The sequence below is a fragment of the Erpetoichthys calabaricus genome, chromosome 7 (assembly GCF_900747795.2).
Source record: "Erpetoichthys calabaricus chromosome 7, fErpCal1.3, whole genome shotgun sequence".
NCBI classification, from domain to species: domain Eukaryota; kingdom Metazoa; phylum Chordata; class Cladistia; order Polypteriformes; family Polypteridae; genus Erpetoichthys; species Erpetoichthys calabaricus.
Window position 1 is genome coordinate 35575376 of NC_041400.2, and position 23959 is coordinate 35599334.

At 37.4% G+C, this 23959-nt stretch overlaps 1 protein-coding gene across 1 annotated transcript in view; it reads right to left on the reverse strand.

Moving 5' to 3' along the window:
* The window catches only part of lrrc2 (leucine rich repeat containing 2), a 123366-nt gene extending 99607 nt beyond the window's left edge, over positions 1 to 23759 (reverse strand). Inside the window, exons 1-3 of the mRNA XM_051929596.1 lie at positions 23644 to 23759; positions 19927 to 20074; positions 3681 to 3882 (exon numbers count right to left, since the gene is read on the reverse strand). Of these exons, the coding sequence (XP_051785556.1) occupies positions 3681 to 3882; positions 19927 to 20051 (327 nt within the window). The 5' untranslated portion in view covers positions 20052 to 20074; positions 23644 to 23759. The remainder of the gene's footprint in view (positions 1 to 3680; positions 3883 to 19926; positions 20075 to 23643) is intronic.
* Between the last annotated feature and the right edge of the window lie 200 nt (positions 23760 to 23959).

Sequence of the window (23959 nt, forward strand, 5' to 3'; positions counted from 1 at the left end):
CCAACCTGCTATATCCTAACTACAGGGTCACGGGGGTCTGCTGGAGCCAATCCCAGCCAACACAGTGCAAGGCAGGAAACAAACCCCAGGCAGGGTGCCAGCCCACCGCAGGTGTCTAGTACCTTTATATTTAACTCGACAGTCTGTCAGGAAGCTGGCAATGCAGAGTGCCTAATATAATGACAAAATTCTACGAAACAGAAGTATAATAATTATTCTTACCGATTACACTGGTCTACAAAAAAATATTTTTTGTTTGCTTCTGGTAACTTTAGAGCTTCTCTTTATTAATAATATATGAAATCGGAATTAAGCTAGCATATCAGGTTATTGAAATACACATCATTGACGTTTTGACACTTTTGAATATCAATATAATATATCAACAAGATATCTCCAGTTTGGACTATGTCCCATCAAAATTGTTTTGATGTGTTTATTCTGAAAACAAACCAGAAGACGATACCAGAGACATGTTAAAGTATATTTATGTCAATTTACCTCAATATGAAAGTGAGGTCAGCGTGCCCAAAAATGTTGGAGGCACTTGCTTTTGTGCTTGTACTGCCCATCTGTCTCTTTGCAAGAACCAACAGTAGTCACCCATCATGCTTGGAATGATTTTTCCCCGATATCAGTTTTCCATCACCTTTATATCTTGATGAAATCTTTCCCAATGCTCATCTCTGACATCGCTTAGATTTGGAGGAAAAAAGTCGAGATGAGAATGTAAAAAATGCATCTTCAGTGACATTCTGTCTCCCGTAAGCTAATATACTTTCAGAATGTTCTTCACAAGCTCAGTATAATTCTTTGCTCTGTGACTGTCAAGAAAATTCTGGACAACCTGCTCGAATGAGGGTGCTGATTCAGTGGGCTTCAGTTTCCTTTTGAACTTATCGTCAAGCATCAGTTCACGTATTTCAGGGCCAACAAAAACACCTTCCTTAATTTTGGCTTCTCTTTTCTTGAGACCAAACTTATTTCTTAAATGCTGAAACGCATCACCTTTACTGACCAGTCACCCTAGTTGTCCAAGACCTGGAACATCATAACTAAAAAATGGGACGTGTTGGACGAAAATGGTTTTCAGATTTGGAGTCAGCAAGTAAAATTTGTTAAAGTACAGGTGAAAGAATCCCAGTAGCAAAATGCTTGTTGACCAGTGTTATTCCAGTTTGCAGTATCTTCACTAATTTATGCAAAGAATGCCACATAACATTCCAAGTAATGTACGGTGTTCCAACAGAGATCTTTTTAAGCATGCCAGGAGCAGAGTTGTAGGTAGAGCAGAGTTTTCCAACCATCCTTTTGTAGTGGCACATTTTTGTAAACCACAAAATCCCAAGGCACATCCTGATTCTACAAACCAAAAAAGCAATAAATCTCTTAGACGTGCTAAACTGTCCGAAGGAGCAGGACAGGGGGCAGCAAGAAAAACAGCTTGGAGATTGCCATTCGCAGACACAGCATTTGTGTAAAGTATAATTTTCAATTGTTGATGGTGATGAACAATTGAGGATAGTTTTTGTGGAGTTTAAATGTATGCCCATTTAAGACATGCTTATTCTTTCAGTTAAATCAGTCTATAGCAGTGCATCCAAAGTCAACAGTCGTCTTGATCATTTTTACTTTGACATGTCTGTGTTTCATATGCCAATTTGAGAATTAATATATTGGCCTCATTTTCTTATTGCCTTCTTTTCAACTTGACTTTTAGGAAGGCATTCAAATTCAACTTCTTGCTCAAGTAGTATTTTGTTCAAATTTCAGGTTTATGGTCATTGTTTATAGTTTTGTTTAAAGCGTTCCATTATTTTTTTTTATTGCTTTGTGTTGATTCTGCACTAATTTTGTGATTCAGTGTTATTTAATTTTATGTATAATTTATGTACTATATTAATTTTATAATTACATGTTTTAATGTAATGTTAAATACATTTATGTGATTAATTAATGTTCTAATCGATTTCCAGCCCTAATTATTATTAATACAGTCACGAAAGTATTAATCTGTTGCTTATTGGTTAGCAGAAAATTAACTTTATTGTGATGTAAGCCACTTTTTGTCAGCCTGAGCATATTTTGAAATGAAGTTTTACAAGAATAAGATCCAGTTCTTGAATATATAGTTCAACTTACAGCGAATGTTAGTTACCACATTAGAAGCACTGCCCTTCCTTTAACAAAGCTGTCAGTTAGAAAATGGAAATGTAACTTTGATAAAATGTATACAGTCTGTGACTTGCAAACAAGTTAGAACTCAAGCAATCCAAGGGGATGCTTTCACTTACTGTACATTTGTCTCTCTTTTCATCTGCATTTTTCTTTATATAAATTATGTTCCACTTACTTTTTAGACTTACTTTTTAAGCTATTGGTAAAGTGTATATGATTGTCAGTCGAGAAAATTCACCAAAGCAATTTATACAGGAAGAATGTAATTTTTGCTATACTGAAACATTTATCGATATACATTCATTTTATGGTGAAGCTTTCAAAATGTATTGTTTATTGCATGCGTAACAAAGGCGCTGTATTGCGCCCGACCTGGCACAGACTCATACTGAGGCACGTGTAAAAACACAAAAGTTTTTGTCTTCACCTTTGGGGCACGACTTCCCCGTAATCCTCACAGGCACAACACATTCCCAAACAAAAACTCTCCAACACAAAACTCCCTTCTGGCACCACCACCACCACTCTTCCCATCAAGCTTTGTCCTCCTCATCCCGACTCTGGCCCTTGAGTGGTGGTTGCTAGCTCCTTTTATGACCCACCCTGAAGTGCTCCAGGTGCTTGATCACCCGTTTCCGGTTGCAGTCCCGGGTGGGGCTGAAGACTCATCCAGCTGGGCTCAGGGACCCATGCAACGCCCACTGGTGGCCACCCCAAATCCCAACAGGGCTGTGAACTCCATCTCCCATGAAGCCCTGCGGGAAGCTGAGGCACCACTGTCAGCCAGGGAGGCTGCCACCAAGCGTCCCGGGGGAGGTATTGAGCAGCCCATGGTTGCTCCCCCGGAATATACATCGAAGGGGCGTCCGTCCGCCGCACATGTATCTTCTGAGACATGTCATATATTGTGGAGTAATGCACAACATTGTATTATTTTATGTTATATACAGTAGTATATGTTTAGTTTAGAAGTAACTGCATGTAACTGCAAATAGAAAGGCTTAACAGCTATGCCAAAAAGAAGATGTATTATGGCATAGTTTTCATTTTTAGAATTATTAATAGTTTAGACTTTTTGTCCACCTGCGTGGTCAGTTTGCACTTATTGTCATGTTTTTTTACTTTTATTATATTTACTTGTATTGAAGGTTAGAATAGACTTCTTAACAAGTATTGAGCCTTGCAACCTTGGCAGTGTTTTTGCTTTTATTATTTAGCGCTTTGTGAGAACTGGTTTTATTAGAATACACATCTGGCTTTGGGTGCTCTCCACATGTGTTTTGTTTTTCCTAATAAACATTGCATAAATCTGACAATTATCTTATTTTTATTCCACAATAGTATAAATCAAATCCATTTACTGAGGTAAGTAAATTTCAGTAATTTTGAAATATTTCATTAACACCCCACTGCGATGTATTGTCTCAACAGGGTCAAATTAAGGTGAGAATATTTACTTCTAAATACATACAGTAAGTAGTATGAACAGAAATCAAGCATACCGTGTGATGTTCTCCATTGAGCTCAAATATAAAATTTCTGTCTTCAGCCTCAACATCAATTCCTGAATCGGGTGAGGTACGTTCTGCAGACTTAAAATGTTTGTCATGGATATGATACAGTTCATCTGCAACTTCCAGTTGACTCTTTCTTAAAAATGCTCTTTTCTTTATTTCCAGTCTAAAGGTCCATTCTTCAGTCAACCTAAAAAATAAAAGAAATCAGAAACGGATGTGCTTAATTAAAAGTGGTCCCCATCCTTTTATATTACCTACACAGGAAGTTTAGAATCACAAGGAATCAAAGTCTAATAAGTTAAAATAGGAGAAAGACAGAGATAAGATGAAAGTCCATTTAAGGGCCCACTCAGAAACATTTGTGACGATTTAGAGAGATCAATCAACTTGATACAGTGTATTTGACTTATAAAAAATTCCAGAACATCTGGAAGAAACCATCCAACATGAAGGGTGGGTGAGCAAACAGCTCCCAGAAGGTACTTGCACTTGAGGGAAGAGGGCTGCACAGGACAGCAGACTGTCCCACTGCATCTCCATGCTGGTGGTGCCAAAAGGTTTTGATGAGGATGCCGTTTGAGAAGCAAAAATATATAAAAAAAAAAAAAAACAGGATGTATTCTATTCAAATGTTTCATTTTAAAAATACTGTTTAAAAATACAACAAAGGGAAAGAAGTGAGAAAACATGTAATTGTGCTTGTGCCAGAATAAATATACTGTATGTAGTGGCTTTGTTTTTTTGGAAATGATGGGGGGGGTGGGTTGTTGAGGAGCTTAAGTCCCCACATAACAGCCATGGCATCCTCCTCCTCCATGCAAACCCAAAAGTTGCCACACCAGACAATATTTCTTTACTTAATTTGATCGTCTTCAAGCAATTGTAGCTCCTACAAAGTAAGAATTACCACTGGGTGTGGACTTAGTTCAATGCTGTATGATGCCAGTAAAATGGTTTTGCTTTTAACTGTCTCACATATATGTGTTGCAAATTAGGACTTGAGTTTAAAATTCTGCTACACTGCTCACTTGTCTAGGATTACTCAGAATACAAACTAACTTTACTATCATAGCCAGTCCATGCATTCAATATACATTAATTTTTCAAGTTCAGCTGCCAGTACGTACTTAGTACAATGAAATTCATACTTACATGTCTCCTCAGAATAGTAAAGATGATAAAATACTGAAAAGCATTAAAAAAAATCTGTTCATGCAGTACTTCCATGTAAATTACACTTCAGAGATTGTGTAAAATTTTGTTGGAAAAGCTCAATTTTCGTGTTCGTTCATTCGTTGAGATATTCCAAAATAAGCAGACTGTACATCAGATTACATTTCAAACACACATTGAAAACCACTGACAAATTTTCAAACTTGTCTGTCTTAAAACAGAGGAATATTCTGTGTGATTTCGATTACGGGTAGGTTTACTTTTCCCATTGTGAAAGAGTACGAAATTTATGTGAAACCCCGGACCAGGGAGCACCGCAAAGTTTTCATTTGTTTTTCCATTTTTTGTTTAGTTTATTTTGTCTGGAAACAAATAAAAGGGACAACCCACTTGGCATCCCAAAAATCATTCAGTTTCAAGACTGCCATTCCACCCACGAACAACTATATATGTATATATGGATGACGCCGCTTCCGGTCCCGCATTGATGATGTCACGTCCGGCACTCATGGATGACGTCATTTCCGGTCCCGCATTGTTGATGTCACTTCCGGTTCTCACGGCTGATGTCACTTCCTGCTTTCATCACTTCCTGTAGCCATTTTGATTGCCATTTTGTATATAAAAGCCGACAGAAGCAAGATACAGTTGTCGAATGTCTGATAAAAACATATTTTATCATCTTGACCGCCAGAAATGAATATAAGGGGCCAATCCCCAAACCTTTATAATTGTTTTGTGGAATAATTTCATCACAATATATATATATATATATATATATATATATATATTTTGTGGTGGACGGCCAGGACCCATACCCGGCTGGGACGCCCCTTCAACACTGGATCTGGGGGAGCGGCCATGGGATCCACAATACATCCCCTGGAACACTTGGTGGCAGACCCCCTGGGTTGCATCAGGGCCACAGGCATGGGATTTCGGAGCTCATCTCTGTTGGGTTCTGTGGCCACCGCCAGTGGAAGCTGAAAGGACTTAACAAGCCCGTCTGGGCTGTGATGCAGCCACACCCGGAAGTGCAGCCTAATTAGGCTAATTACCACCTGATGCACTTCTGGATGGGCTATAAGAAGAGCCTGCAGCCACTACTCAGGGAGCCAGAATCGGAAGGAGGAGGACGACGACGACGACGACGCTGCCCTGGGAGGAGTGGAGGAAAAGAAGAGTGCTTTTTGGGTGGTTTTCTTTGGTGGTGTTTTTGGGGGCTATGTAGGGCCAGTGGGGCACGGGGAAGACGTGTCCCATGTCTGAAGAAAACAAATTCTTTTGTGTATTTTACCCATGCCTCTGGTATCAGTCTGTGTCAGGTCAGCACCAATAAAGCACCTTATATCACTATATATATATCTATATATATATATATATATATATATATATATATATATATATAGTCACACACATGCGCTTATGAGGCAGTCAACAAGCCCTAAGGTAAGCCTGGGATAAACGAGTAGGTCAGATGATTCTGTGCTCCATGTGCTTCATGCCCTGAATCCCAGCTTCGTCAGATTTTCTTATTCCTTTACCCCTGATTGATATTCCCTTTGAATGGGTCGGCATTGACCTCGTAGGTCCATTAGAACCCTCATTACATGGCCATAAATATATATTTGTCATTTTAACATGGCTTTTTCATAGCTTCACTTTAGTTAATTCTTGATATTCTGCATATGCATTTAATTATAATTATCATTCATGGTGGCCCCAAAATCCATACTAAGCCCTACTTTCTCTGCTGTTCTTTTTCTGGTTTTCTGTGGTGGCGATCTGCGCCACCACCACCCGATCAAAGCACTATGATTAAAGACCAGAAGTCCACATGACCATCATCATCAAGTTCTTCCATGTGAAACCTGAATACTATGAGGACTGATTGAGGTTATTTATGTTAAGTAGGACGCCTAGAGGGGACTGGGCAGTCTCATGGCCTCAGAACCCCTGCAGATTTTATTTTTTTTCTCCAGCCGTCTGGAATTTTTTTATTTTGTTTGTTTTTTCTTTCCTCCCTGGCCATCAGACCCTACATTACCGTAATTTCTATGTTAATTAGTGTTGCCTACTTTTATTTTTTATATTTTGTCTTTTTTCTCTTTCGTCATCCTGTAAAGCACTTTGAGCTACATCATTTGTATGAAAAAGTGCTACATTTCTGGGTTCTCACAATGGCTGTCCAAACTAATTTCCACTTCCGACTACAGAAGATGATGTCATTTCCGGTCCCACACTGATGACATCAATTCTGGCTCATTGTGATGACATCAATTCCAATTCAGCTATGATGATGTCCCCCGGGAAGGGGGAGGGGGGTTTGAGCGAACGTGCGTTCAGCCCTCACCCCCCCCCCACCCCCCACCCCCCACCCCCCACTCCCCACTCCTCCTCCTCCTTCAGAACACGCAGAGCGACAAGCACGCATTTTGGCAGAAGCAGCACAAAGTCCACTTCTGCATAGCGTGCGTTCAGCTGCCCCCCTTCACAAAGCAAGTAGCAGACACATCGACGTCTGATCGCTGCGCGTAGTGTTGGTCTGCGGTGTTTGAGAGTGTAGAAAGTGTTTAAGAGCATAGGAAGTGTTTATAAGAGTGTGGGAAAGGTTAATAAGAGAGTGAGAGAGGTTTATAAGAGTGTGGGAAGGGTTTATAAAACCTTAAAATATATATAAATAACAAAATAAATATAGGTCGCTACTTCGCGGATTTTCACCTATCGCGGGGGGCTCTGGAACGTAACCCCTGCAATAGGTGAGGGATGACTGTATTGCATTATGGTTTACTATGCTTATCCAGTGGCACTTTTTAACACCATTTCCTGGGTTTACTGCCTTAATTTTTCAAGACTGTTGAAGATTATATTTTATGCTTATAGTATTTAGACTTTATCGGCAATAGATATCTCTACTTTTTAATCCTCAAATGTCACTGCTGGGGGGCTTGTTTTGTTTTGGACGTGCTGCGTCTCTAGGTATGTCAGAGGACTGGGACTTTGTAAAATGTGGTCCAGCCTCACGTGGGGAGGCAAAATGGGGGGGGGGGGGGAGAGAAAGAGAGCAAGCTATATCTAATCTATCCTTTTAATCCTTATAATTATAACTTCCACCGTAACAATAGGCTGCATGACGATAACTCATGGGAAAATTGGAAATTAAGGTTAAAGCTGTCTCACTTCCAGTTAAGACTACAAAGACATCAAAAATTCAGAATCAATGTCTCCATGATGGGACAGTTAGCTTTGTGAGCTGGAATGTTAAAGGACTCAATCACGAATTAAAGAGAAAGAAAGTATTCTCTCACCTAACAGGTCTAAATGCTAAAATAGTATTTTTACAGGAGATCCACTTGTTAAGCAAAGATCAGTTCCGGCTGCAAAAAGACTGGACTGGCCAAATGTTCCATTCCAACTTTACAAAGAAATCTAGAGGTGTGGTAATTCTCATACATAGAACAGTCTCATTTGTAGAATCAGATGTAGTATCTGATCCTGATCTTGAATGGAGATATGCGATTGTCATGGGCAACTTATTTAACTGTAAAGTGATTCTGATAAATGTTTATGCACCCAATATCAATGAAAGGGAATTCATGCAAAATGTATTTGCATCTATTCTCAATGTGAACACTCATAAAATTATAATGGCTGTGGACTTTAATTGTGTTTTAAATCCACTCTTATATAGATATCATCCCTCCTGTGACAGGAGACCTAACACTGCAAAAACAATTACACAGTTTTTAACTGACCAGACCCCTGGAGGTTTCTAAACTCAAACTCAAGAATATTCCTTCTACTCACAAATGCATCATTGCTACTCAAGAATTGATTATTTCTGACCATGCCCCTCTGATCTTGGAGCTGAAATCATCATGCCCCACATACTCATCTCGCAGATGACGTCTTAACCCACTTCTATTAGCAGATGAGAACTGTATAGAATTTATATCAAAACAAATCAGTTTCTTCCTAGAGACAAATACATCCTCAGAGGTCTCTGCAGGAATACTCTGGGAAACTCTAAAGGCCTTCTTAAGATGACAGATTATTTCATATCTTTCCCACAGAAATAAATTAGAAACCAAGAAGGTATCAGAGTTAACCAGCGAAATTACTAGAATAGATCAAGAACATGCCAGGTTTCCAAGCGAGGCTCTTCATAGGAAAAGACAGGCTTTGCATTCAGAGCTCAACCTCTTAACAACCAAAGAAACTGAACAACTCCTTTTTAAATCAAGACATCATTACTATGAACACGGAGAGAAAGCTAATAAGCTCTTAGCTCAACAAATCCACAATCAAGAAGTTTACAATACAATCCCAGCAATCACCAACACGAACAGAGATAAAATCATTGACCATAAAAATATAATATAAATCCTTATGTTCTACTTAGTTCAAAGAAGACAACACACAATCTAATGCATTTCTGAATACATTACAGATACCACAAATAGATACTTTTATTGCAGAGGAATTGGATAAACCTCTGGCGCTATCAGATGCTAGCTAGACTAGACTAGATGTGACTAGATGCTATAAAGTCACTTCAGAGCGGGAAAGCAGCAGGCCCTGATAGCTACCCTGTTGAACTGTATAAGAAATTCTCCACTCAGCTGGCTCCTCTCATATTAGCAACATTTACAGAAGCTAGAGACAATCAAATTCTACCTCAAACTCTTCGCCAAGCATTAATCACCGTCTTTCCTAAACAAAACAAGGACTTATTACAATGTGCATCATACAGACCAATTTCACTTCTGAATAATGATGTTAAGATACTCTCCAAAGTCCTAGCTAGAAGGATGGAGAAAGTGCTGCCTTCGGTAATATCACAAGTTCAAACTGGATTTATTAAAGGCTGACACTTAGCTTCCAATCTCCGACGCCTGTTTAATATAATATATTCACCTGCAAAGTCAAACAACCTGGAGATATTATTATTGTTAGATGCAGAAAAAGCATTTGATATGATTGAATGGAACTACCTTTTCACTACATTAGGGAAATTTGGGTTTGGCCCGAATATTAGTGCATGGATCAAACTACTGTATACCAATCCAGAAGCTTCAGTTTGTATTAACATTTGCTCAGACTACTTTAAATTAGAACGTGGTATTAGACAAGGATGCCCCTTGTCACCACTGCTATTTGCAATTGCCATTGAACCACTGGCAGTTTACTGTCAAAATGCTTATCAGATAAAGGGGATTATCAGAGAAGGACTTGAACAGAAAATTTCTCTATATGCAGATGATATGGTACTGTATATATCAGACCCACAAAATACTGTGCCTGCAGTCTTAACAGCACTTACAGAATTTCAAAAGATCTCTTGTCTCAGAATTAATTTGAAAAGTGTGCTCTTTCCAGTGAATTCTCAAGCACACAATATTAGATTCGACACCTTCCCTTTTATTATTGCAGATCAGTTTAAATAAAGTAAACATAAAGCTCTTTATCAATAAAATTTCGCCGTCTGTATGGAAAAAATTAAGCAAACTTGCATAGATGGTCAACCCTCCATCTCACTCTAGCTGGAAGAATTAACATTGTTAAGATGAATATCCTTCGTAAGCTTCTCTTTTTATTTCAAAACATTCCAATATACATCAATAAATCATTTTTTAAGCAATTAGATTCAACCATAACCTCATTTATTTGGAACCTAAAACATCTACGTATTCAAAGAGCGACCCTACAAAGACCTAAGACAGAAGGTGCCATGGCTCTACCTAACTTGCAGTTTTATTACTGGGCAGCAAACATACAAGCTATAAAAACCTGGACACAAATAGAAGAACATACACAGGCTTGGTCCGCAATAGAAATAACATCTTGCAATACTTCTTTATATTCCCTGCTTTGTGCCCCAATAAATGCAAGGTATCGGCAATATACTAATAACCCAATTGTGCTTCACTCACTCAGAATATGTAACCAATGTAGAAAGCATTTTAAGATGGAAAATCTTTTATCTGTGGCACCTCTGCATGAGAACCACCTTTTTCAACCCCTTGCAAACATATGCAGTTTTTAATATCTGGAAAACTTTTGGGATTAAATTGCTTAGAGATCTTTATATAGACAACATTTTTGCATCCTATGAACAATTACATTCCAAATTTTATTTTCCAGCAACACATTTCTTTCATTATCTTTAAATTAGAAACTGTCAAACAGAACCTGCCCGATTTTCCCCATCTCCCACCTTCCTCTATGCTGGAAAAAATATTGCTCAGTCTCGAGGACTCAGACAACATTTCTGCAATATATAAAAATATTTTACAGTCCCTCCCTTTCAAAGATCCAAGAGGACAGTGGGAAAAGGATCTCTCACGCAACATATCAGAAAAGGACTGGAAGGTAGCAATGCAGAGAATTCATTCGCGCTCCATATGTGCAAAGCATACAATTATTCAACTCAAAATTATATATCGAGCACATCTGTCTCGCTTGAAATTGTTCAAAATGTTTCCAGGGCGAGATCCAACCTGTGAATGCTGCAATTAAGCTCCAGTCTCACTGGGTCACATGTTTTGGGCCTGCACCAAATTAACATCATTCTGGACAAAAATTTTGAAGTGCCTTTCAGTCAGCCTTGGTGTCACAATCCCTCCTAACCCATTAACAGCTGTGTTTGGTGTTCTTCCAGATGGGCTTAAAGTGGAGAAGAACAAACAAACTGTGATTGCCTTCACTACACTATTGGCACGCAGACTTATTTTGCTAAACTGGAAGAATCCTAACTCTCCTCTTTTAAGTCAGTGGGTAACTGATGTTTTATATTATTTGAAATTGGAAAAAAATCAAATTTTCACTTAGAGGATCTATGCAGAACTTTTTCAAAACCTGGCAGGATCTAATCAATAATATTTTAGAATAAGCTCTTAAAGCACTGAGGAAGTAATTCTCTTCCCATTTCTTTTTCTTCTCCATTTATCTGTATCCGCCTATTAAACTCATCAATTAATTTTTTTTTACTAATTTTAAGTTTTATTCTGTTGGCCATGCTCTCTTTCTCAGGGGTGGGGGTTGATTTGTTTTCAATCCTATTTTTTTGTAAAAATTGATCTATTTGTATGGAATGATTACAATAAAATCAGTATAAATATAATAAATGGTTAATTAAGTTCTTTAAAAATCCACCTACTATGTTCGTTTAAGAAAAAAATCACTGATTAAATAACGTGAGCAATATCTATACAGGTTTATTCCCACCACTTAAAAAAATGATTACATTATTTCATAAAAGTTTTGCATTATTCCACAATAATTATCTTTATTTTGCAATAAATGTTGTGTTGTTTTGAAAATGAACTGTGTTATTTTGCAAACATACTGCATGCTGCTGCCAGTAACATCATGCATGCAGCCGTCCAGTGACATTTATTGAGGGAGAGATTCAGTAGGTACATAGATTGCAACTAAGTGACAAGAACTGAACAAAAGTTTTAGGTATATATTTAATTTTAATCAGGTTTGAGTTTAGTACAAGTGTTTTAATTTAGGCAAAGTGGTAGCAAAGAGCTGTCATTCCTGCCTCACAGTACCATGGTCTAAATGGAGTTTGCCAAATCCTCCCTGATAAATGCATTGTGGATTTTGGTATCTGTGAATGTGCTTAACTGTGTATGATTATCTGTTTTAACACAGAGTGTTGGAAATGTGTTAGAAATACTTGCCAATTAACAAAATACATTTAATTCTTCATATACTGTGAAGGAAATAAAATCCATCCCCTTTTTCAAAGTTGAGCCTCCAGAGATCCAAAGTACCGATGTGCCACCAGGTCACAGTATTTCAAAATATCTATAGCATAGTAAATGACTTGCAGGTAAATGCAGACAGAGGCCATTTATCTGTTCTCATCCTCCTAGATTTGAGTGCCGCATTTGACACCATTGATCATAATATTCTTAGAAATCGCCTTAGTCAATGGGTGGGCCTCTCTGGCAGTGTCTTAAATTGGTTTGAATCCTACCTGGCAGGGAGAAAATTCTTTGTTAGTTGTGGTAATTACAACTCAAAGACACATGATATCCTATATGGTGTTCCACAAGGCTCTATCCTGAGTTGCTGTATATAACTGGATTAACACTAAACTGATACTTCATTGATAGACTTTTGTTGCTGGATTGCCTACAGTGCAGTATTTCTGATTGGCTGTGTGTCTGAGCCCTACAAAGGACCAACATACTGTCCACAATGTTTGCTGTTTGCCTTACATCCAGGATTGCTGCAATAACCACTGACTGGCTCTCTGAGATCCTAAAGCGGGTGGATTAAATATACCCCTCAGCACATGCAGAATTAAATGTTTGTATATAATGTCTGTTCAATTCTTGTCACTTTATTGCATGCTATGCACGTGCTTAACCTTCTTCATCAGCTGTCACGCATGTGCAGGGTGATACAGACCACAGCTGGCAATGTCTTTGTAAAACAATGCAGTAGTTTTGCATAATATCACAACAATTATTATGAAACAATTGGAATATATATTGCAAAATAACACAATTCTTTGCACAATAAAATCACATTCTCTAAGAGTTTGCCTCCTCTGGCCTATTCAGTAGTCAAGTCCTGTATGATACAGGTGATCCAAAGTGATATTTTAGTATTACTCTATATCCACATATATAGTGAAACAAGATATTTTCATTTGTCTTTGGGAGTAGATGTCCTAATTACCCATGGAGTTATGTCAATATAGTGAGAGGAAGCATAACTGAAGGCGTCGAGAATCTTTAAGTTGGACTTTAATACATAAAGATAAAGAAGAAATTAAAACATATCCTGTGACCTTCTTCAAATATCTGTTGCATGCACATTACAATCTTCCTCCACTCTATGCTTGTGTTTCATGTATGAGAATAAATCGTAGAGACTATGCGATGTAAACAAATAATCACACAGCTGGAGGCACGCAACTATCTTTTCTTCTTTTTAGCCTTTTCTTCTTACAGACCCATTTGAGCTTTAACCTTTATTTTATGTAACTACTTCCATAGTGTGCTCTGTCAAAACAATTTCCCAAAGCAATTTCAAAAAGCAAGAAAAAAAGCACAAAAAGTAAGAATGTAATGCACACAGAGAAAGTAAAATCAAATAAACAGAACTGCTGTCTCACAGCTGTAAAGTGCTGGATTCCAATTCCAGGCCTGGCATCTGCCTGTAAGGTAATTGAATCTTCTTGCCGTGTCCGTGTGGGTTTTTCTCTGGTTCTCTTGCAGATCCCTAAAAATGCATTTAGGTTAACTGGTGACTGTAAATTGGGGTTGTATGGGGGATTGTTGGTGTATGCTTGTGTTTGCCTTGTGAGGAAATGCGACACTAAAATAGATAATGGAATAATGAACAATGGAAGGATGCTTATATGGAGCTAAAAATAGAGCAGTGAAATGGAAGAAAACATATCCTTGCTTCAGCATCATTTTTTTTCTGAGTGAAACACTGAAGTTCTGTGGCTTGAACCTGGAAACTGAGTATTTCACAGTCGGAGAGCGTTCTAAACAATAGGGCCATCAAAACTAAAGGAGGTTTCATTGAGAAGATGCAGAATAGTGCAGTACAGGCCTCTGTCAGTTTGTCTTAGATTTTATACAAAAAGAAGTGAGGTAGATGGGAACTAAGTTTTATTCAGGTGAATAGAAGGATTGTAAAACTTTCAGAACGCTTTTGAATTTCAGACCACTAAAGGCATTGCAGTAGGATTCTGCCAGCACTTATCTGATCCTTAAGAGTTTCTCAATACTTTTTACCAAAACTGTTAAATCTTATTCCAGTCTAAATTTATAAGTAAGCAGAGCCTAGCCCAACAGCATGGAGTACATTAGCCACAAAGCAAGAATTATTGCTGTACATGGTGCCAGTACAGAGGGCACAGCCACATACATACACATTCACTTTCACTCCTACACCAAATTAGGTACACCAATTTAATTCAACAAATTCATTTATCTTCTCAACCTGCTTATTCAAGGCAGTGTTGTAATACACCTGGATCCTATCCCAGCATTCATAGGGTGCAAGGCAGAAACATCAGTTCATCACAAAGTAAACACACACACACAAATAAACTAGGGCCAATTTGGCAATGCCAGTTCACCTAACCTGTATGTCTGTGGATTATGAGAGAACACCGGAGTATGTGAGGATGTGAGGAGAACATTCCAGCTTCATGCAGGTAGCACCCGTAATGTGAACCCGAGCCTCCTTGTTGCAAGGAGGTTCCTCTCCACCTCTTCAGGGTTTCCTCAACCTCCTCTTTACTCTTGTTACAGATCACATTGTCAGATTGTTCAAATGATTTAATTCACACATTTAAAAAAAAATTGCTTAACATAAGAGGATACTAATAATATATTTAGTGTCCATTAATGTTATCATTGTTTTATTGCCAGCTGACAACAGAGAAGAGAAAAACAAAAACTCCAGTGAATAGAATTCATGGAGAAAATAACCCTCTGGGATTCCACGGTTAGATACAATATATTGTCAAAGCCAAAGTTAAACACAGACCTAAGCCAACTGTGTGTACAGTCATTCTGGACATTTTACATTGTTATATAATTATGTGCTGAGCAGTCTAACAAGAAGATAAAATGAATAATTGAAATGAATAATTTCCATGGATCCCTGCTTCTTTAGTGTTTTTTTCCATGAGAAGTAAAACAGCTTGGAAGCAGAGCAATAGCATGACGTGAAACAAAAGTATTCTATGATTAACCTACAGTATATTGCACATTATTGGATTATGGAAAGAAATAGTCAGACAACATGCAAACATGAGAAGAGCAATCAAATGTAAAACATACACTGCCCAGCCTGCAGGAACAATGAAGCAGCAATGCTGATCAAAACACCATTGTGCTGCCTGCCGAAGGACTGCTGAGAAGGTAACTGCATTAATCTATTACAGAGGCACTGAAGACATGGCAGAAATGTCTACATTTGAGACAAGAACACATTCAGGAGCTGAATGACATTTAAGGTTCCGCAGATAGTGATAAGTTATAGTAAAAGTTGTAGTACCTGCAAGGAACAACCATACAGCATTACACAGATGGATACTAATAAATAAATAAATGATAATTGCTTCAGCTAAATAATCTTCTACTAAAAACAAAAAGACATCAGCCACTGTCTTTTGAGATGTAATAATATTTCTGTAACTTAGTAGGCTAATGCACTGGAGTGATTGTTGAGCCATTAGAGGAAAACTGAACCTGAGGTAGAAGTGGTACTGCTAGTAGAGTTTAGCAGGGTCCCCAGGGTTTGTACAGAAATTTGCACTACTGGTAAAATCCAGCAGTGACTTAAATTTATGGTGGCTAGTTCTGCTAAGACAAAGCACTTAAACTGGGTTCAAATCACACTCTGGTCACCATGTATATTTTAAATATTTTTCCCCTGTTGCATGGGTTTATCCTTGGGTTCAATAATTTACCAACAAAACCACAAAGATGTTCAAATTAAGGCGATTAGCAACTTTAAAGTGAGCAGGTATTGGTATGTGATTGTGTCCTTCAATTACTTGGCATCCTGTCTCAGATCTGTTACTATCCTGTACCCAGTTCTGCTGTGGTGGGTTTAGAAAATTCGGACATGAGCATCAGTAGGCTTTGCACCCTAGGAACCAAGTTACCCAAACTATTCTATAAAGTTTTGATAATTATTTACCACTCTGATACTGATCTTTCTGATCATAAAGTAGGTCGTTACGACAGCAAATTACAAGAACAACTCATAATTAATTGCAGAATTACGGTACTTGAGGATTCCTCTAGAGTGCCTAAACAGGCTTAAGTTTCGAATTTGGTATTTTTCCGTCCCGCCATTTTAGCTGTAGGCCGTCTTCAAGAAACTCAAACACACACACACAAACACAGACAGAACCACATCCATAATCGAGATATCAATGTTTTTGGTATCATGGGACCCTAAAACGTCGTGATCCACGACTAGATTGAAATTTTTGACGAATGTAAAGCTTTCGGTCATCCCCCATCGATGACAGGTTATGGTGGGGGAGGGTAGAAAGCAAAAATGAATGAATATATTTTTATTCCTGCTGGTTCAAAATTTAATGTCTGTAACTTTTTCTCTTGTATCTAATCCTTTTTATTTAACATGAATGTAGCTCACCTTTTCTATGATTAGCTGCTATAAATGCAATTTAACAAGATATTCCTGATAAATGATTATACCATCTAAACAAGCATACAGCCGTGATCCACTGATACTTTGTGCAGCTGTACTGATAGCCAAATTCTATTCCAGCAGCATATGCAGGGTGAATATCAGCCCTAGATAGTAGAACAGCCCACACTCACACATGCAGCCATTCTGGAACACTTTACATTCACCAATAATTTACATTCACCAATGTACAGGCAGTGTGTACAGGCATCAATTTTTGTGATTGGCAATAATGGATACAATGAGGCTATTAGAAACAAACTGGATGCATTAGGATTAAAAGTCAAGATGGAGCTAAAAAGCTTAGGGGTAACTGTTGACTGTAATCTGAATTTTAAATTGCATATTCATCAGACCACTAGGGCAGCATTTTTTCACTTAAGAAACACAGCAAAAGTTAGACCTCTTATATCATTAAAAGATGCTGAGAAATTAGTTCACGCGTTTGTTTTCAGTCGACTAGATTACTGTAACGCACTCCTCTCAGGACTACCCAAAAAAGACATAAATCTTTTGCAACTCGTGCAGAATGCAGACGCTAGAATCCTAACTAGGAAAAGAAAATCCGAGCACATTTCTCCAGTTTTGATGTCACTACACTGGTTACCTGTGTCATTCAGGATTGACTTTAAAATTCTGCTTATGGTTTATAAAGCCTTAAATAATCTCACTCCATCTTATATATCGGAATGTCTGATATCCTATATTCCAAATCGTAACCTTAGATCTTCAACTGAGTGTCTCCTTAGAATTCCAAAAGCAAAACTTAAAAGAAGTGGTGAGGCGGCCTTCTGCTGTTATGCACCTAAAATCTGGAATAGCCTGCCAATAGGAATTCACCAAGCTAATACAGTGGAGCATTTTAAAAAACTACTGAAAACACATTATTTTAACATGGCCTTCTCATAACTTCACTTTAATTTAATCCTGATACTCTGTATATCCAATTCATTATAATAACTATTCATGGTGGTTCTAAAATCCGTACTAACCCCTACTCTCTCTTCTGTTTCTTTTTCCGGTTTCTTTGTGGTGGCTTGCGCCACCACCGTCTACTCAAAGCACCGTGATGTTCCAACATTGATGGATTAAAAGCCAGAATTCTGCATGACCATCATCATCAAGTCCTTCAGTGGGAACCCTAAATACAAAGAGGACTATTTCATTTTGTTAGGTAGAATGCCCAGAGTGGACTGGGTGGTCTCGTGGCCTGGAACCTCTGCAGATTTTTTTGTTTTCTCCAGCCGTCTGGAGTTTTTTCTGTCCTCCCTGGCCATCAGACCTTACTCTTATTCTATGTTAACTAATGTTGTCTTATTATAATTTCTTACTTTGTCTTTTATTTTTCTTTTCTTCATTATGTAAAGCACTTTGAGCTACTTTTTTGTATGAAACTGTGCTATATAAATAAATGTTGTTGTTGTTGTTGTGTGGCATAGTGGTTAAAGCTTTGGACTTCAAACCCTGAGGTAGTGGGTTTGTAATCCCACTACTGACATTGTGTAACTATTAGCAAATCACTTAACTTGCCTGTGCTCCAACTGGGAAAAAATCATAGAAATGTAACCAATTGTATCATAAATGTTGTAAGTTACCTTATAAAAAAGTGTCAGCCAAATAAGTAAATGTAGATCAGTAAACCTACCAGCATGCCTTAGGGATGTTGTAGAAAATCAGATTTCCCAGTGGAAACTGAAATAAACACAGGAAAAACTATGCAAAAACCTCACAAATGTCACCTCAGCTAGAAGGCAAATTAGGTTTTAAATGTTCTGGGAAGGCAACACTACCCTCTGCACCACTGTGCTGACCAATTACTAATTTTTATTGTATCTGTTTATATTAGACAGGCTCTGGGTGATTACCTAAATAAAACTATTCACTATGACATAAACTGCCAGACAGAGGTACAGTTTATATACTGTATATATATATATATATATATATATATATATATATATAAGTTTGTGCTGCAGGTTTGACAGGGTGGGGTGGCAGTAAGAAAGCCATTCATTTAAGAAAAAAATAGGGCCTTGAAATACCGAATGTGGACTACTGCAGCCTGGATGAAGTCTCCCCTTCACAGTAGAAAGTGAGACTTGCTTTTTCCCTAACCCTAACCCTAAATTGTTTTGCTGTGAGGTGCCTGTCATGTAAGCTGGTGACCCACAGAAACTTGTCTTCTGATTGAGTTGTGACTTTGGGTTTGACAGATCTCTACCTATCAGAATTTCCTCCAGTTTCCAGTTGCCTTTGGATTGTTTAGGTCACCACTGTACTCACTGAAACTTTGATTTTTTTATTCTATTTCTTTAAATGAAAGGTGTGCACTTGTAATTGTAATAATGCTCTGTCTCATTTCATTTGTTAATTGCCATTTTTGTGTCGTCATCACTGGAATTTATAACTTTCTACAGTGTAATACTGTCCATGTAGTGCTTCAGAGGGTTTATTAACACATTGTGTTCCAACTCTGCTTTAAGACAAACAGAAGGGTTTTAAGTAATCAACAGAAGTTGGAACACCTGTGCAAATTGTTTGCTTCAACTTACAAGGCTTACTTTACTTTAATTGCAGCAGAACATCTGTAGGTTGTAACCTATTAGTTGTTCCCTGAATAAGGCCTATTTGTAATATTCTAATATTTCCTTCTGTTTCATTTTTTGCTAACCTAAACTTTAAATTTAAACCTCGGGCAGTTTACTGCTTATGATGTCTACAGATGTTAACAGCTTATTCCAGCATCATCGGACACAAGGCAAAAAGGAAAACTGAATTGGTTACTCAGTATTCAGAGAATATTTGGTATTCTCAATATTCAGTATATTCATCATTAAGTAGCTCTTACTTTTTTAAGGCACTTTTCTCTTGCCTTTGTTCTTCTTTCTTCTGCTTCTCTCTGTATTTTCTCACTCTGCACTCCCATAAACTCTGAATCAGTGCTAAATTATAGACAACTACCGGAGACTTCATGCTTACGAGACTTGTCCCAGTGCCTGTAAAAGAGAAGGAATGGTAATTCAGAAACAAGGAGATGGCTGAACACAATTTCAATTTAATATATCATGACTTGAAAGTGGTATTTGTTGTTTATCCATTTGAATAATGGTTTGTCTCTTACTTTTATTTGCTATCCTCATCTTTAGGAAAGCCACAATATCGAAAAATATGAATATGCTAAATACATTCTCTGTGAAAAGCTGTAAATTATTTCCCCACAACAGACCTTGTATATCAGATGGTTAGACCTAAATCAAAACTGATTTAATCAGGACATGTCTTTTTTAAGCTGAAAAGAAAAAAAAATCCTTTCAGTTATGTTCAAGGAATGATACAGAGAGAATCAAATCAATGGGAATAACACAGCAGCAGACTTCACAGGAAGACTGATCGATATGTTTGTTAATACTTAACAAAAAATGTTCTGGATTTTAAGGGGCTAACATATATCCCTAATGGATTATTTCATTTTGAATTTCATTAATGTGTTAATTATTATTTTTATACTATAAATGTATTTTAAGAAATATATAAGATTATAACATAACACATTCTGAAACATACTTAATCCATTTCAGGGCTACAGGGAGCCAATCTCACCTGCACAAGGTGCAAGTTAAGAATGAGTCCTGGACAAAGCATGTCATTTCATTGCAGAGCCCCTAACACACACACAGTTTTTCATACATTATGTATTTGATTTCGAATCATCAAATAACCTAACATGCATGTCATTGAGATGTGGGAGAAACACGAGAGTACCAAGAGAAAGCAAACTCTGCAAAAACGAAGAAACGTGTAAACACAAACACTAACCAGATGTCAGATTTCAACCCAAAAAACAGAATGTGTGAAGTAGCACTATCAAATATTGTGCCTCCTTATAAGGTTGTACTAGTATGGTATACTTCATTAACATGTTGTCAGTCTGTAAACTTTATTCTGAGCTGTTTTACAATAAAAAGAACGCACTGTATCAGTACATGCTCCCATCCTCCTCCTCCTACTCCTTACGATAATATATACTTAATATATATTCGCAACATCCAAATTCCCAACAGCCTTAAAGGGTGTGCTAATGTGAAGAGTGTGGGCTGAAGGTTCAGCTTCCAACAAGGCAATAATCCCAATTACAAAGCAATGATTTTAGCTCAAGGCTGCAACTTAACAAAATGTGTAAAAAGTGAAGGGATCTGAATACTTTCTGAATCCACTGTATATAATGAAATAACCTGTACAATCTTAAAAATAAAGGTGCTACTTCAGAGCAATGCCATAGGGGAACCATTTTTGGTTACCAGGAGATCCATCCACGAGAAGGTTCCAGAAAGAACCTTTTTTATTTAAGTCCATAATAGGCTTCGTAAATAATCATAAATAGGTGAAAACAGATTTGTAAAATACCAGTAGCGCTTTATATAATCACACTGGCTAAGTCCAAGTTTTCTGAATCTGTTAATGTTCTGCTAGGTAGCCTACATTAAATGAACAAGTTCTGTTTTTTTCTGCATATTAAAAAGTTTTCAAAGCACAAAGAACTAACTTCATATGCAAAGAACTCTTCCCAGAATGAAATAGTTCTTTCTCGAGCAATGGTTCTATGAAGAACCACACAACCCAGTAAAGAATCATACCATTACCAGTACCATTAAAGAATCTTTATTTTTTACAATGTACTAAGTATGCAGTTAATATAACAAGTCCTAAAATTATTTCACATTAAATTCCAGTCTTTTAATGTTGATAGCAGTCAAAGGTGCAAGACAGTGTTTCACATTTGTGTTGAACATGAATTAGTTATCAAAACAGTCACATGCAAACTGCCTCACATTTACAGTACAAAAATTGTTTGATTTGGAATTGTGGGGGGAACTGAGATTGAATGTTGGAAAAGAAGACATGCTTGGGGAGCATGCAGACCACAGACAGAAAGCAGCACATATGATGGTACACAATTCATTGGTTGGTTATAACCTTGCACCCAATATAGTCAAGAGTATATAATATAATATAATATAATATAATATAATATAATATAATATAATATAATATAATATATTATATTATATTATATTATATTATATTATATTATATTATATTATATTATAACTAGGGAGCTTTGCCCCCGCTCACTTCGCTTGCCAAAAGCGCCAGCACTACGTGCCGTTGTGAAGAGGGGGGCTGAACGCACCCCAAGGAGACGTGGTCGCTCCTCCAAAACCCCTCTTAAACGGTGATACAATGGGAAACAAATAACAGTTGTTTTATTTTACCTCCTCTTTGCTCGATCAGCTGCTGGCTTGCTGCCGTGCCACGTGATCTGTATCTCGTGCAGCGCTTCGAATGTTTAAAAGCCTGTACAGCAGCTGTCCTTTTGTCTCAGTGCCTTGTCTCTCTTCTCCCCCAGACATCCTCAAACACTATTCGATCTCTTTTCACTGTTCCATTATTACGACGAGCAATATTTTCTGTTTGTTTGTGCTAATGCGATCTTTACTCTCATTTTTTTGAGACTTTCAAATTTTCCTACTTCCGTTATCTCTAACTGGCTCTGCATGTGTATTACGGGACTTGCTTTCAAAGGTTGTAAGTATGACATGACTTGTTCATCTCACGGGACATGAAAGTGTCTTTCTGTCTCTCTTCAAAAGGTCACATCTCGTTGCAAGATTTTTTTTTATAATAAAGAGATATAATATAATATCCACTAGTTTATTTAATCTATTTACCTCTTCATTTTCTGAACAGTCTTATACCAAAGCAATGTCTCTGGTGACTGTGTACTGTATTTTGGCAAATATAATGAATACTCAAGCACAGTTAAAGACGCATTTTAAACTAATTAACATTTATCTGGAAAGTGGCATTAAAGAAAAATATCCATACTAGTTCCACACAGATATTGAACATTCCAGATTTGAAAACAGGCCTCTAGAGCTGTGTGGAAGCACTAACCATTACAGCACTAGTCCACTTTAATATAATATTATATGTCATCCACCTTGACATTTAATGCAAATGAGGGACCTACCCATGCAGCACTAGACACAATGTAGGAACTAACCCAGGTCAGAGTGATAGTCCATCATAGGACCCATGCTCTCACCCACACTCCCAGGGGCTCAATTTAGAATCACCAGGTGGATCTGACAGGCACATCTTTCCTGATATTGGAGGAAAACCTGAGTACTCAGAGAAAAACCCATGTAGACATGGGCAGAACTTGCAGACTCAGCAAAACAAAATTACTGGTTTGTGAGATTTAGAACCCTGGATCCATGAAGCAAATAGACTAACCATTTGTCTGCAATATATTATATTATATTATATTATATTATATTATATTATATTATATTATATTATATTATATTATATTATAATATAAATGTTAATTCTGTTTTACAGGACTGTTCCAAATAACTATATAAGCAGCACATTTGGAAATACTGTATACAAACTTGTCATTGCATTGTGAACATGTTAAAACCCATTTCTTCAAACAGAACGTTAAAAAACAGATCACCATTTTGCTAATTATAATGATAATAATGAAAATGTTCCGTACCTTCTTTTTGAAGTGCCCAACAAACACTGACGAGGTAAGTTGTTTACAACAGCACTGAAGTTGATTTAGTCTAGTGATTCAAGCTTCTTCCCAATGTGACTGACATTGCAGATGCCATGGTATTCTATTTTTATAAAATGATGATATGATTTCAAGCTGAACATTACCACTTGCCAAGGCACCACTTCTGGAATTTACAACATGTAGGTCAACAAGGGCCAGCTTTCAATGGGACATTATGCTTGCATGTAAGAAGAATCAGTCACCAGTACTATTTACAACACCATTTAATGTCATAGGAGCACTCAATGGCACA